Genomic DNA, 15487 nt, shown 5'->3' with positions numbered 1-15487 from the left:
GGCCTCCACAGTCACCGGACCTGAACCCAATCGAGATGGTTTGGGGTGAGCTGGACCGCAGAGTGAAGGCAAAGGGGCCAACAAGTGCTAAACACCTCTGGGAACTCCTTCAAGACTGTTGGAAAACCATTTCAGGTGACTACCTCTTGAAGCTCATCGAGAGAATGCCAAGAGTGTGCAAAGCAGTAATCAGAGCAAAGGGTGGCTATTTTGAAGAAACTAAAATATAAAACATGTTTTCAGTTATTTCACCTTTTTTTGTTAAGTACATAACTCCACGTGTTCATTCATAGTTTTGATGCCTTCAGTGAGAATCTACAATGTAAATAGTCATGAAAATAAAGAAAACGCATTGAATGAGAAGGTGTGTCCAAACTTTTGGCCTGTACTGTATATATATATATATATATATATACAGCCTTCAGCAGCCTTTATGATCATGAGAGCCATTTTTGGCCCAAAAAGCTCTCAAATACTCTGCAAGTCAGTCTACATTTGCCCGTCAGCATTACTAATAGGTCTAAACAAGCATTAATAAATATGTTTTACCATAAGGTGGCTACTCTGCAGTGGGTTGTTTATAATTTTTTGATACTGAAACTTTGCAGGGTTAGCAAACAATATGTCCACACAACCCCCCACCCTGGATTCGAACCCAGAACCCTCTTGCTGTGAGGCGACAATGCACCACCATGAAAATTACAATGTTAAAAAACATACCCATTGTTAATTTCCATATCATTTTTTGCTAAAGCCACGGGGAGCCACTGGAGAGGGACGAAAGAGCCACATGTGGCTCCAGAGCCCCAGGTTGCCTGTCCCTGGTGTAACGTGGTGTGCGTCTACTCATGGAAGAGAGGCTCGTGCTCGTGATAGCGCGAGATGTAAACATTAATGGAGTCCTCCTCGGCTGAGATGTAACATTAGCTAGCTCAGTGGTGCTAGGTCAGCTGGCAGTAGATGCACAATTCTGCATTGTGATATGGTTGGCTGGTGCAGTTTGGTATAAAGAAAATAGTTCCTCCATGTACCTGCTCACATTAAGGTCTGTGGATATCTTGAGTAACCAGGTCATTTCTGGAAAAATCCAGCACTTGACAGCTCACACCAAAACAATCCAAATTGATTAATAGCACCACAGGTATGTTGATTTTTGGGTGAGCTGTCCCTTTAAATACAGCGCAGAAGTACTCAGTTACCTTCAATTTCTGTAAGAGGCACAAATTAACAATGTCATATTATCATATAAAGACCATCCTTATTCCTTCCGACATCATTTATCACTCTGTGCGCACTACGCCAAACTAAAGGCAGCATTACATCAACAGATTCTGAGCAGCGCTGAGCCTATCTGTAAATACAATCCACAAATTCCCACTCTGTCGTCCCTCCTCACTCTCATCCTTACACCACTGAGCCTTTTTCATTCTGAATACAAAATATTCTTCTCCTGCTTTATTCCTGCAAATGATTTTCAGTTTTTGTCAACTAAATATGAGCAAAAAAGTAGTTAGGAGGGAAACCATCAGAGAGGGCACAATTATTCGGGTTTTCTCCCCAATCCTGAATTAATAATGAGCTTCTTTTGTGTGCCTTGCCTTGTCTTTCCTTGTCCTCCATTCAGCCAGCGTGGCCGTATAAATATGCATATTTAGTGTATGTAAATGTCTCTTTCATACCGCAAGACAACCCAAGAGCAAGCCTCATTTGCTGCATAGTTTATTACCTGTATGTTCACATACAGCTCTGGAAGGACCATTATCTAAATGTCAACCACAGCAGTCTGAACCTACAGCACTACACAGTTCACTCATGGCGGGATGTGGTGTGTCTTGCAGAATGTGTACTACACCAGTACTCAGCAGCTCCACATCGGGCTCCTCAGCCCCACCGTTGACGACGACGACAACAAGTGCCTGGTGGACGTGAATAGCAGGCCGCGCCTCATCGAGTGCAGCTACGCCGCAGCCAAACGCATGAAGCTCCACTGGCTCTTCACTCAGGTGATGACCCATAAACACAGCCCCCACACACGGTCAGAAAACACAAGGTTAACATTCGGCTTATACTCAGCCTCAGTTAAGGTAATTTGTTGAGTGTGTCAGCAGCAACAAACCAACTGTGGAGGCAGCTTTTAATCAGTGGTTTAATTTACTGTTTGACCGGAGTTTCCCCTCAGTTCTGTAACTCATTTAGACATGCAGAGTCATTGAAACTTAATGATTGTCTTTCTGCGTTAGCTGCTCATGCAAACTGTGTTTTAACAGAACGAGCAGCCACCTCACAAAATGCCCCGTGACGGCGGGTGAATTGGATTTACTGCATGCTTTGATTTGGGCTCAAAAGACCTCATATTGTTGTCTGCCACGCTGTCAGTACAGTGTTAAATATAATTTATGCTCCTCTTTCAGCCAAACGTGTAACATCCCAAATGTGCTTCATATCAGATACTTGGTATAGCAAGTGCAATATTCTTTCTAACGATGTCACTGCTGGACCGGCGCTACAGGTGCGTGTGGTTTTACAGACTCATGGACACAAAGTGTGAAAAGGTTTTTACATGCTTGAGCTCATACGCCACATATCCTCACACTGAACTTTAAGTGGTTATTTTAGTTAACTCTGTATAATTTAGTAAGCAGGATGGGGACGTATCAGCAAGGCTGGAGTGTATCACGTCTCTGAAATATGGCATCAATTATTGACACAGTTTTGACTGCACGTGTGCAAAATGTCAGGCTCAAACAGAAATAGATTGCCTTGATGCAGCCATAGCAACTTTAGGGAAAGGAGCACTGTACAAATTAGAGAGAACAGGGTTTTTTGTTGTTGTTGTTCTTTATTCTTAGTTCAAATGTTGCACAAAACCCGATAAACTGAAGAAATTCTTAATCTATTCCCTGTAAGCTATGCAAAATGCCTTCACTTCCTTCACTGCTCAGACCTCTTTTTATCCACTAAAAAGTGATCTCGATAAGCCTCGACTTTGTGTGCTTGCATGTAAAGATTCGACACATGTTCGTAGGTGCTGATTAGAAAAGCGAGCATATGTTCAGTGGGCGGGACTGTATGGTTTGTTCTGCTTGTGTGTTTCGTGGCCATGTGTGGGTGATGCCTTTTATTTTTCTGTAACAAATACTGATTGTTCAGTATATAGCATAGTAGAATATAATGAAAACCCTTGCAAACCATAGCATCCTGAATCAAATAACAACCTTCCCCCATGGTATGTGCTCACATATACATTCATTAGCCAACTCGTGGAGGTTGATTTAAGCAGCAGAACCAAGACGTTATACAGAGTACTTGGATGAGTGAAACCCAGCAGCTCTTTTTATCACTTTCTGTTCCTGATGTGCAGGGATTCTGGGTTTGAGATTGGCCTCGTTCCAGGCCTCTGATCTCCACCCACATCTTCGGTTTGTTCAGTTATTCAAATACATCTGTTGTTGCGCTAATGGACTGATGTTTCCTCCAGTTTGAGGAACAATCGGCCAATCAGACCTTTGTGAGAAGGATTAGGAATAGGGAAGTCATCTCTTTGTGCAAGAGACAGAAAAATAGCTACAACTATTGATTAAAATACAGCTGTACACGTTGTTGTAAGCTGACTCACGAAAAGTAACAAATCTTAAAGGATAACTTTGGTAATTGTCAACTTGAAGCAACCTGTGCAGACTGTCAGTTAACATCCAGTATAAGGGCTTGTTTTTGCCACTGAAAGGTTTAGGGGCTGTCCACATGCCGTGTCTTAAACCGCCTTGAAACGTGAGGTCAGATGCTGGGCGCTATTTTTGTGCCTTTTTTGAGCCAGCTTTCAAGAGCATGGTGGCAGGTTGCATCTGAGGTTGCTAAACAACCTCAGCAAGCACGGTACCATAGCCTGTTTACCTGAAATCCTGAGTGCAGAGCTGATCTTCTTCCTGTTACTGTTTGTAAGTGGGACAGATGAAAAGCTTTGGAGGCTCTGCACCAAAATGATCAACTTTTCTATATTTACCACTGTTATTTACAGAAGAAAGGAAAGATATCTGTCAGCTGTGATTGGTTGTTCCTTGTCACATGACATGCGGTGTGCTCTGCTGTGTTCCAAAAGTTGAACTAGATTTACTGTATCTCAGAGCGCAGCGGTTGCGCCTCAAAAAATGGGTGCTCAGGAACGCGTATGCGCCGTGGCGGCATCATCCTTGCATCAGAGCAGGCCTGTCGTAAAAGCAATGAATGTGAGGGCGCAAAAACGCGGCATGTGTTATTTTAAGTGTCTGACAACAGTATGGAACGGATCCCTACAGAGACAGACGTCATTGTATAAGGATCTCTTTGTTGCCAAACCCACCAGACTCCATTTTAATTAACCATGATTTTATCATTGTAAAAGAGACTTCATTCAAAGTCAACAAAAACAAAGTAAAACTCACAAAATTCACTGTGGTTCATCTTTTGACTGTCTCAATATTCACCGGGTGATTTGGTTGGTTTTTGAAAAAAAGTTGTGAAAACATGCCGGCTCTGTACACGCTAAAAATTACACTTTTTTGAATGGAGCCTGGTGGTTTCAACAATAGCGATTTCAGGGCTGTTTCTGATTAAACAAAAAGTTTATCTGTGATTGTCAGACACTCATTAATTATTAATCTGAGCCAGTCTGTGCCAATAAAACAAGCACTTTGAGGGGATGCACACATGCCCTGAGTGTTACATCGCAGCCTGTAGCACAGCTGCCGGCTGCAGTTGTCTCACTCATTACTGGGCCAGTTTAAAAACTGTTGTTTCCATTATCCACGTTAACATAGAAACATGGGAAAAGAGGATCCAGGTTGAATTATATCAGTTACCCTTTAACTGCTCATAGCAGCTGCTTCTGAAGCTTTTTTGTGTAAAATATGAAGTCAGCAGGACCGATATGTCATTTCCCAGCCAACATTTGTATGTGAGGCCCATGTGGGTCGTAAATGAGCTGAAAAATGGGCCCTACGTGGGATTGTCCATGACTTCCATGATGGCCCCATGCCAGCTGCCCACATGGGTGGTTTTAACCAAGTGGGCAATTGGCATGGGGCCATTATGAAACCTGTGGACAGTCCCATATAGGGCCTGTTTTTCAGCTCATTTACTACCCACTTGGGCCTCAAATACAAATGTTGGCTGGGTTGCTCTAACTGACGCAGATCATATGTTAGAATTTAAGTGAAACAAAATGACAGTTCAGTCTTATTATTATTATCAGGCTAGTTTTACTCAGCAAAGTTACCCAGATAACTCAGCAAACATCATTCTCGGAGCAAAAAACACTATTTGAAACACATTGTAGCATAAGACTGTTAGATGTCACCTGGTTTTGTCTGGTATAATATACATATGTGCTGTAGTTTTTTCAACACACAGAACATACTCTACTGTGGGTCACTCAATCTGTAATGCCATCAACGAAGGAGCATCCCGGTCAGGCTAAAAAAGTAAAAGCATTTTTATTTATTCTCAAAGGTCAACATTTTTTGACAGAGGTTTCTTACATGAAATTTTACAAAATGTTTTACATTAATAACAGCAGTAATAACTACACCTGCAGGTACGCCAGGGGCGAAACAGCACTCAGAACCAAGGACGCACCAACCGAGAGTGTGAGGTCATTTCTGAGTAACAGGTGGTTTAATGTTTCTTTGTAAGCTTTGGCAGGCTGAGGTGCTCTCCTGCATCGAACACTGAGAGGATCTCATCCAGCCTTGGAAAACTTCTGCCTGTGTCAAAATGTATAAAACATTTTTTTAAGTGTGTTAAAATGTGTCCTAGTTTGGCTACTAACCTCTGCTCTACACTTAAAAACCTAAAAGGCAGAAATCAAAATTAATATATGAAGGTCTTGATTGAGCTTTGAGGTTGACCCTGCAAACAGCAGCTTAACAAAATCATTTTAATATCATTGAATGAAGCTTTCAGCGACAACTTGTGGCCTTCCTCGTCAGGGGGAGTGGTTCAGTTGTCATGGAGATGGTTGAAATGTTGTAACATCATAGAATATATTAATCGTATAATTGCTGTTGTTCAATTATTTACAACTCTGCTGAAAGCTGGTGTACCCAGAGGGGGGATTCAGAGCATCTTAAACAAATCAGGCTTGATGTAGCTGATCACTGAACAATATGAATGTTGTTTGTTAGATTTTTACCTGAGGCAAGACGTGACTCACAGAGGTGCAGAATGTGCATGCGAGTTGGCCATTAGCTGTCGTCTTTGCAGTGTGTTCAGTGCAACTTTTTGGCTGAGACAAAGGCAATGTGAGGTGACGCGCACACACGTGTAACATCTCGTCTACTGTCTCCAACAAGTTGTCAGACCACAACAACAATGTGAGATGCTGAGCCTAACACAGTGAGCACATCCACATGCTACCTTATATCATGATCAACATCATTCCTACCAAGAAGCAAAGTCAAATGTTGGCATGTTCAGCATCACAAAGCAGCGGTAAAATAAACCAACAGTGTGACTCATCATCAGAAGAACTGTCGAGGCTGAGCACTACTTGAACCTGTCCCGTTTCCCTGTGCGTGTCAGGTTACACAGCTGGTGGTGCCAGTTCGGTTTTGAATTTCTGAGCCCATCCTCTCCTCAGTGTTGATATTAGGCTTTTATCCTTGACGTGGAGACACCAAAGACGAGCTCCCTCCTCAGCAACAGAATTGGCTTATGATGTTCGGCTGGTTAATGATGATCATAAAGCAGAAGTTTTACTCAGTCACTTTAATGACCTTTCTGTCATGCGGCTGGTACAAAACCAGAAGAAAACAAACATCCACAGGGGAAGAAGAAGTGTCATTTACACAGAGATGGCAATAAAAATGTCTAACTGAGATGATAAAATTCAGAAACCTCTGTCAGTAAGGGCCAAAGCCAAAATCGTCAACATGGATGAATTCATGGAACAGCAAGAGACTTAGTTGTTTATGACCAAATTACGAACTGGCTACATGTCTGTCTCATGTCCTGCCTCCTGCACACACTACACAGACGTCACCCCTCGCCTAAACCAAGCTGAGTATTTCCAGTAGGTGAGAACACTTCTGTCAATCTTCTGTTGTGTGCTGCGTGTGTGAAAGAGAAATCATATGGGAAAACAGAACACAGGGAGATGAAAAACACATATTGTTGTAGAACAAAACATTTATCAGAGGAAAAAACAGATTGTATTGTACCAAGGTTACCAACTCTACCTCAACAACTCCGACTGGCAAACAATCTTATGGAGACAAAATGTTCTCGCTAGCTCATTGAAAGGTGGCTGCACCGGTGAAAAAGAGACATACTGTCTAGTTTTCTAGCAAATCTATGTGAATATGACTTTGATTGCAGCGCTATGTCTTGCCTAAAGTAAGAATTAAATGAACCACAATCACACTGTTCAGTGTTTCATCTCCTCTTTAAGAAATGCATTGATTGCCCCATTCACTGCTTTTATGGGTTGGCTCAGGACACCACCACATAGTGGTCCATAAATGCCCACTTTCAGCAGTTATTACCAATCTGTTATCTATAAAATAAAATGTCTCTGTGACCTCACAGGCAGGGCCAAGCTCTTGTGAAAATACAGAAAGAATAATTTAGTTCAGTCTGTACAACCTGTCCAATCTTTAGGTCTTCTTCCCCCCCACGTCTGTCTGCACTTCTCTTATAGTATTGGAAAGAGCTCGCTCCTCGCAGCTCTCTCCACACTGTATTGACTGTTGAAGGCCTCCTCCTCAGTCTCTTGCCCTTGGTCTGCCCTGACACTGTAATGAGAAAATCCTGCCTCGTTTCATCGGGACATGCTGGAATATTTTTGCGGAGCTGATGTGCTCACTCTGTTCAGACTCTGGCAACAGCTGTCATATTAAAATTTGTAAATTGCTGGACCATACTTCTTCTTGCACTAAAGGTCCCACTTGTCCTCCAAGCGCATTTCTCAACTGCCAATAAATCAAATGATTGATTTAAACAATATTGGAGTGGCTCTGAAACTGTGAGGGTTTTGTGAACTTGATTTGTCTCTCTTTTTTTTCCCAATTTCTCTACACCTCAACGCCAGATGTTTTTGTCTCATTTTCCTCTTTTCTTCGGTGTATTCTCTCAAAATCTTGGCCATGCTAGGAAGAGCGCTAATGACTACACTGGCAATTGCAATGTTGTTTTTGCCTTGAAACCATGTTGATGCTATCTGGTGGGCCCAATGAGGATAGTGTGATTCAGCCAAAACGCCCAGAGCTCAGGGCGCTTCAGCATCACACATTTCGCATCCATTCACAGCAGTGTGGGTTTAAAGGAGGCAAGTTATATTGTGCACACAAATTGTTCTTCTGGAGCCTGGCACAATTTTCACCAGCCTGCTTTTATCTTTTCAGGGAGGATCCATTCAGAACAGGAAATCAAAGAGATGCCTAGAGCTTGTAGCAAGCAGTGACAATGAGTTTGGCTACCAACTGGCTCTGCAGAAATGCACGGGACAGAAATGGTTTATCACAAACGTGCTGTTTAGCAGCTCCTTATGATCGACTGCTGAAGGGAACACTGGAGTGAATAGATGGAGTTGTTTCTTTTGTGCGCGCATGTGAGTGTGTGTGTGAAAGGATAAGAAGCAGGATTCCAACAGAAGAGCGGTGCATGGTTGAACACAATCATTTCAAGCACCACGATGTCCTCCGAAGAGCTGAGATGACATCACATCGTAAATGTTAAACATTTTATTTTGCCTACAGGATCAGCCATAGTTGGCGGGTATTTTGCAGATTTGACAAGGTAGTATATTTAGTATATTTTGTGGTAAATACAGTATGGTCAGATTTTCGTTGACTTTAAAGATGTAATGGGTCCAATATGTTTTTGTACTTTGTTCATAACTGCTACCGTGTAGCAAGCTTTCTGAACCTGTCCCTGCTGTAATTATTTTATTTTAGTGTCTCAGGTTTGTAGGTTTATTATGCGATTCAGCTGTACAGTTGTGGGAAAATGTTGGAATAAATCTGAAAATGACATTTTATTTTCTACATGTAAATATTTTGATTATTTGTAATATAATAACAGTAAAATAACTGATGTAAACTACTGAGTGTAAGTGCTTTTTTTTCTTTTGTTGTGGCACAGTCTGTGATCAAATGAACAGAAAGGGTTGTGCTGCTGTTGAAATTAAAATGACTGGTATCTGCTATTAATCCCAAAAAGATTGATTGATTGTTTTGGATGTGAATGGTGGCCCTGAGAGTTCTATGCATTGGAAACATGATGACAAAACACAAGCAGGTGTAGAAAACCTCTTCAGCAGTTTAACAACATGAATACAACGGAACAAAATGAGCAGCAAAGTCAGAAACACAACCAAAGAAAGGCAGCAACTGAGTTATAAAACACGTTTCTATGGTTCCAGTTAGGCTGTTCTCATGCACTCTTCATACATACACCTAAGAAAGTAATGCACCACAATTCGTGTATAACCCACGTAATCGGGAAGACTGCAATCTTGCAAGCAGGTAGTATAAAGAGCAAAAGGCCGCATAGGGAGGCAGGTTGAGATGGTGGATGGGACAACCAACACAGGACTTTCCCCCAGGAGACCGGTGTTCGGGACTGTGCGAAACTAAGTGAAATTTAAGTTGTTTTAACCCTTTGAAGTCTGCAATAAAAATTGTCCGCCAGTGCCTACATTGGTATTTTAGCTTACTGTGATTTAATTTCTTGTGAGTATCTTCAAATGCCTCATCTCCCTAAGATCTGTACAACCTAAGCTGTAAGGTTATGTTTGTCAGTAAACCACAATAATTGATAAAAGTATTGAAAATGTGTCATTAAAAATAATGCAAAAACCAAACATGTTTTTTCATTAGATTTTACAAAATAAAAACACAAAAAAATGTTGATCAAATGTAGAACCATAAACATAACATTTCCTAATGCTCCATAGCCCATTTGAACTACATACATTATTTAGTTTTTGAGATATGCTCATTTTTTATGAGAAGAGACACACAAGTTGCGTGTGGTTTTGCACATTTTCACATGGGTTTGCACCATATGCAAATAAGCATACAATGATGATATGAAAGACAGAAGCCTTAGCTCTCCACTACAAAAAGAATGAATGTTCTAGCTATTATGGTTTTTATTTCAGATTGATATATATATCCAGGATTATGCAAACAACAATCTCCTGCAGCCTTCATGGGGAAATATCGCCATATTTATCATATCACGTTTGCATGGCAAGTAAGGTAAGATGACGTAAGGTCACGATGCAGTGATGGGGAAGACAGAAGCATTAGCTTTCTGCTGCAAAAAGAATGAATGCTCTCACTATTATGGTTTCTGTTTAGATGTATTTAAACAGGATCATGTGAACAGCAATCTCCTGCGGCCAGGGTCAACCTAACCTGCATAATTTTATGTTCTGCAACAACACCATTCGTGGGGCACCAATTCATTAGATGTAAGTGGTAACCTGCGGGGCTGAAAAATGAAGCTAACACGCAAGTGTCAGAAATGCAGTTCCTCTAATGGCCACTTGAGGCTGGCTCCAGAAGCCAGTCAATCCCCATAGACTCCCATGTTCAAATGCCCAACTTTACAGCAGAGATAAACATGTTTACAGCCTGGTACAAAAAACAGTTCTGGTCTTTATAGTTTAATTCCCACTTTCAGACAACTGTACGGGTTACACATAATTAAAGACAGGCCACTTTGAGTGACAGGCTGTCTACTGATAGTGTCCACAGCTTTGATCCCTCGCTTGCAGCTCCAGCCTCTCGCCAAAACGTGGTCACTTCTGGCTCCAAAAAAACCAAGATGGTGACTGCCAAAATGCCGGAATTGAGGCTCCAAAATGGGGGTCCAATAACCAATGGGTGATGTCACTGTAGCTACATCCATTATTATCTACTGTTAGATATCATATAAACTGTTGCATGAGGATACATTGTTGCAGAATTGCTATCGCTGCTCTTTCAGACTGATCCTTTTCCTTTGTCTCTAGTGTGTTTTTCTTGCTATCTAGTTTGTATGATTGTTTGCTGGTTGCTTGTTTTGTCATTGTTGTGTTATATATTATTGTGTCCTGTAGTGTTCTGTTTCCCATTTGTTTGGTGAGAGTTTGTTTGGGACCTCCTTCAAAACGAGATGATAAATCTCAAGGGGTTTATCCATAGATAATAAAATTTCTGACTTATGTGTTTCTGTGTTTCGTTGTTGCCTGAAGTTGTGTTCCCATATCTGCAGGGCATTTTGTTTTGAGTATGTTTTCTCAATTTGCATTTCTTTTGTCTATTTGCATGTGTTTTCTTTAGTTGCAGTGTGCTGAGCTCTCGGGGCCACCATAGATTTGGCCTTTTAAAAGGGGACCTTTTAATGAACGGCACAGACTGATGTGCATGCGCACACACACAGTTTTAGAAAATACAGTCATGGAAGTGTTGTCGTCAGTTTGTAATGACAAATGCAGGGGCAGAAGCTGAGAAACGGGGCCGCTTTCTGCTCTGACTGTTGTGTGCACCTGGGGAGGAGACGAGTGGCACAGCCTGTTTTCAACATGCCAGTCCTCATTACCATCCACACTCAAGCAGAGCTCGGCAAACCATGGCATTAAATATACATGGAAACCCACTTTCATCAAAAGGACCTCCCTGACTAACACGCCTTAATATATGCAATAAGAGCGCCTCTGCATGCTCAAAGTTTTGAATGAAAGCAATTCAACAAAACAGTATTCCCATGCACATTTCTTACATCCTCTTTTAGATGACCTCTCGTCCTGATAGCCTGCTGGTGCGCCTTCCCAACATTGCTTTTATCTTTAAAATGACTGTAGATCGGGAATGCATGTGTGTACATTTGCTTAATATTCTATTATCATACATACATTTATCACCCTTGTTGATTTAGCATGTCATCTTGTGCCACAGAGTGACTTGAAATAGAGTTTTTTTTTTTAGTTTGGCACAGAGTACACTGCAGAGATTAGATTGCCTGTAAATGTGGAATAAAAGATACATCCAACTGTATCCCACAGTGATGGAGCTGTGGAGCTGTCTCCATCTGAGCATGAGTCACGTACAATCTCTCAGAAAAGTGCTGGCCTGATTTCGATGAAGCCGGGGTGATAATGTGTCTGTCTTCTCTGTGAGATCGAGCATTTGCAAAAACACATTTGGCTTGATATGAGAATTAAAGACTTTAACAGGTTATTTTCTGCCTGTCTGGAGCAACTGTCATAAACATTTTATTCATATTAGTTTGTCACAATAGACAGGTATTTATGTTATGGAGAGTGCTTCTTCAATTTAAAGTTTCCAGAAACATGCTGATCTGATTTTGCCTTTTATATAACTAAAGTGTGCAATAACAACATGGTCCAAAGGGCAGTGTGTATTTTTTGTGGGAAACAATTTCTCATTAAATCCCAACAGCTTTGTGGTTGTTCTTTGTTAAATTCTTTTAATTCTTCTGGCTCTGCTACACTAATTTCAGAGTTTCATTAGTGGGACTTTGGTATAAAACTCTAGTACAAACATGCTGTTAAAACATTTGGTTATAGAAGAATAGCTGTGTGTAGCTCAGGTGAAACTTCAAATGACTGCATTCAAACTTAAGTGTAATTATTAAGAACATTGGGGTATCAGTAAAATACTTAGGCAGTAATTATAATATTTACTGGGGGGTACACATGCCCCCTATATATACAGTACAGGCCAAAAGTTTGGACACACCTTCTCATTCAATGCGTTTTCTTTATTTTCATGACTATTTACATTGTAGATTCTCACTGATGGCATCAAAACTATGAATGAACACGTGGAGTTATGTACTTAACAAAAAAAGGTGAAATAACTGAAAACATGTTTTATATTCTAGTTTCTTCAAAATAGCCACCCTTTGCTCTGATTACTGCTTTGCACACTCTTGGCATTCTCTCCATGAGCTTCAAGAGGTAGTCACCTGAAATGGTTTTCCAACAGTCTTGAAGGAGTTCCCAGAGGTGTTTAGCACTTGTTGGCCCCTTTGCCTTCACTCTGCGGTCCAGCTCACCCCAAACCATCTCGATTGGGTTCAGGTCCGGTGACTGTGGAGGCCAGGTCATCTGCCGCAGCACTCCATCACTCTCCTTCTTGGTCAAATAGCCCTTACACAGCCTGGAGGTGTGTTTGGGGTCATTGTCCTGTTGAAAAATAAATGATCGTCCAACTAAACGCAAACCGGATGGGATGGCATGTCGCTGCAGGATGCTGTGGTAGCCATGCTGGTTCAGTGTGCCTTCAATTTTGAATAAATCCCCAACAGTGTCACCAGCAAAACACCCCCACACCATCACACCTCCTCCTCCATGCTTCACAGTGGGAACCAGGCATGTGGAATCCATCCGTTCACCTTTTCTGCGTCTCACAAAGACACGGCGGTTGGAACCAAAGATCTCAAATTTGGACTCATCAGACCAAAGCACAGATTTCCACTGGTCTAATGTCCATTCCTTGTGTTTCTTGGCCCAAACAAATCTCTTCTGCTTGTTGCCTCTCCTTAGCAGTGGTTTCCTAGCAGCTATTTGACCATGAAGGCCTGATTGGCGCAGTCTCCTCTTAACAGTTGTTCTAGAGATGGGTCTGCTGCTAGAACTCTGTGTGGCATTCATCTGGTCTCTGATCTGAGCTGCTGTTAACTTGCGATTTCTGAGGCTGGTGACTCGGATGAACTTATCCTCAGAAGCAGAGGTGACTCTTGGTCTTCCTTTCCTGGGTCGGTCCTCATGTGTGCCAGTTTCGTTGTAGCGCTTGATGGTTTTTGCGACTCCACTTGGGGACACATTTAAAGTTTTTGCAATTTTCCGGACTGACTGACCTTCATTTCTTAAAGTAATGATGGCCACTCGTTTTTCTTTAGTTAGCTGATTGGTTCTTGCCATAATATGAATTTTAACAGTTGTCCAATAGGGCTGTCGGCTGTGTATTAACCTGACTTCTGCACAACACAACTGATGGTCCCAACCCCATTGATAAAGCAAGAAATTCCACTAATTAACCCTGATAAGGCACACCTGTGAAGTGGAAACCATTTCAGGTGACTACCTCTTGAAGCTCATGGAGAGAATGCCAAGAGTGTGCAAAGCAGTAATCAGAGCAAAGGGTGGCTATTTTGAAGAAACTAGAATATAAAACATGTTTTCAGTTATTTCACCTTTTTTTGTTAAGTACATAACTCCACATGTGTTCATTCATAGTTTTGATGCCTTCAGTGAGAATCTACAATGTAAATAGTCATCAAAATAAAGAAAACGCATTGAATGAGAAGGTGTGTCCAAACTTTTGGCCTGTACTGTATATATATATATATATATATATATATACATATATATTGAAATTCCATAAATGGCAGAGGTGGGACCAAGTTATTGTTATGCAAGTCACAAGGAAGTCTCAAGTCTTTGCACTGAAGTCTGAAGTTCTGAGTCAAGTCCCAAGTCCTAAACTTAAAGTTTCAAGTCCTAAACAAGTCATAAAATTTACAAGAACAAGTGCAACTGAGCTCAGCCTCCTGAGACCCTGTGTCCTTATGAGGACATCGCATTTTGGGTTTATCTGACCTTGTGCTTTATTCTACTGAAAACTTAAACCTGTTGTCCTCATTTGTGGACACTATTTTGAGTCATCTAGTGGTAGTAAGCGCACAATACACTAATCCATCTAAAAACAAGATGGCAGCCATCTCTGCCAAGTCAGCCTGCAGCCGATCCCGACACAAAAGTGGACAAGGTCCAAACCCTGATCACATTTTATGGTTAAACTTGTTTATTTATGATTAATAATGTTTGTAGTTTGATATGGCAACAAATTTGACCAATTTTAGCAACAGTAACAAGATAAGACGCTGTTATTGAGGAAGTATTCATTTGAAGACATTGGGACTTTATTATCGTCTCATTCAAGGACACTGGGACATTATTATTGTTGACAGTGCTTATTTTTTTATACTTATCAGGTCCTACTGATCCCAAATAGCTAGGAGAAACTAAAAATGTATACCAACCAAAAGTTCAGGTCTCGGGAGGTTAATCTTAAAAAAGTAGTGCTGACATTGTGCTGTTGTAGCATATAGCACTATTAACCATCACCACAACAGAATGAAATTATATGTTTCTGTCCTGTCTTGTAATATTTTGTAAATGTAAATGTATATAATTGTATATCGGAAATATAAAAGAGTAGATAGAGCACTTTGATGCCGTATACAACAACCAACCTGAACATACTTTCAAATCTCTGGGTTTGGGGGAAGGTATCAAGTATTTTCAAGTGAAACAGCTCAAGCCCAAGTCAAGTCATGAATCATTAGTGTTAAAGTCCAGGTCTAGTTGCAAGTCCTTTTGATTTTCTCAAGTCAAGTTGAAAGTCATCAAGTTTGTGACTCGAGTCCACACCTCTGGTAAATGGTCTCCCCAGTGTTACATAGATAATTATAGCCCTGCTTACTGGGCACCTATACC

General features: G+C 41.2%; 1 protein-coding gene across 1 annotated transcript in view; it reads left to right on the top strand.

Moving 5' to 3' along the window:
- The window catches only part of galnt18b (UDP-N-acetyl-alpha-D-galactosamine:polypeptide N-acetylgalactosaminyltransferase 18b), a 132101-nt gene extending 123029 nt beyond the window's left edge, over positions 1-9072 (top strand). Inside the window, exons 10-11 of the mRNA XM_033630598.2 lie at positions 1839-2003; positions 8376-9072. Of these exons, the coding sequence (XP_033486489.1) occupies positions 1839-2003; positions 8376-8522 (312 nt within the window). The 3' untranslated portion in view covers positions 8523-9072. The remainder of the gene's footprint in view (positions 1-1838; positions 2004-8375) is intronic.
- The last annotated feature ends 6415 nt before the right edge of the window (positions 9073-15487 follow it).

This window comes from Epinephelus lanceolatus, chromosome 2 (assembly GCF_041903045.1).
Source record: "Epinephelus lanceolatus isolate andai-2023 chromosome 2, ASM4190304v1, whole genome shotgun sequence".
Taxonomy (NCBI): domain Eukaryota; kingdom Metazoa; phylum Chordata; class Actinopteri; order Perciformes; family Serranidae; genus Epinephelus; species Epinephelus lanceolatus.
This window is presented reverse-complemented; position numbering and strand designations above follow the sequence as displayed.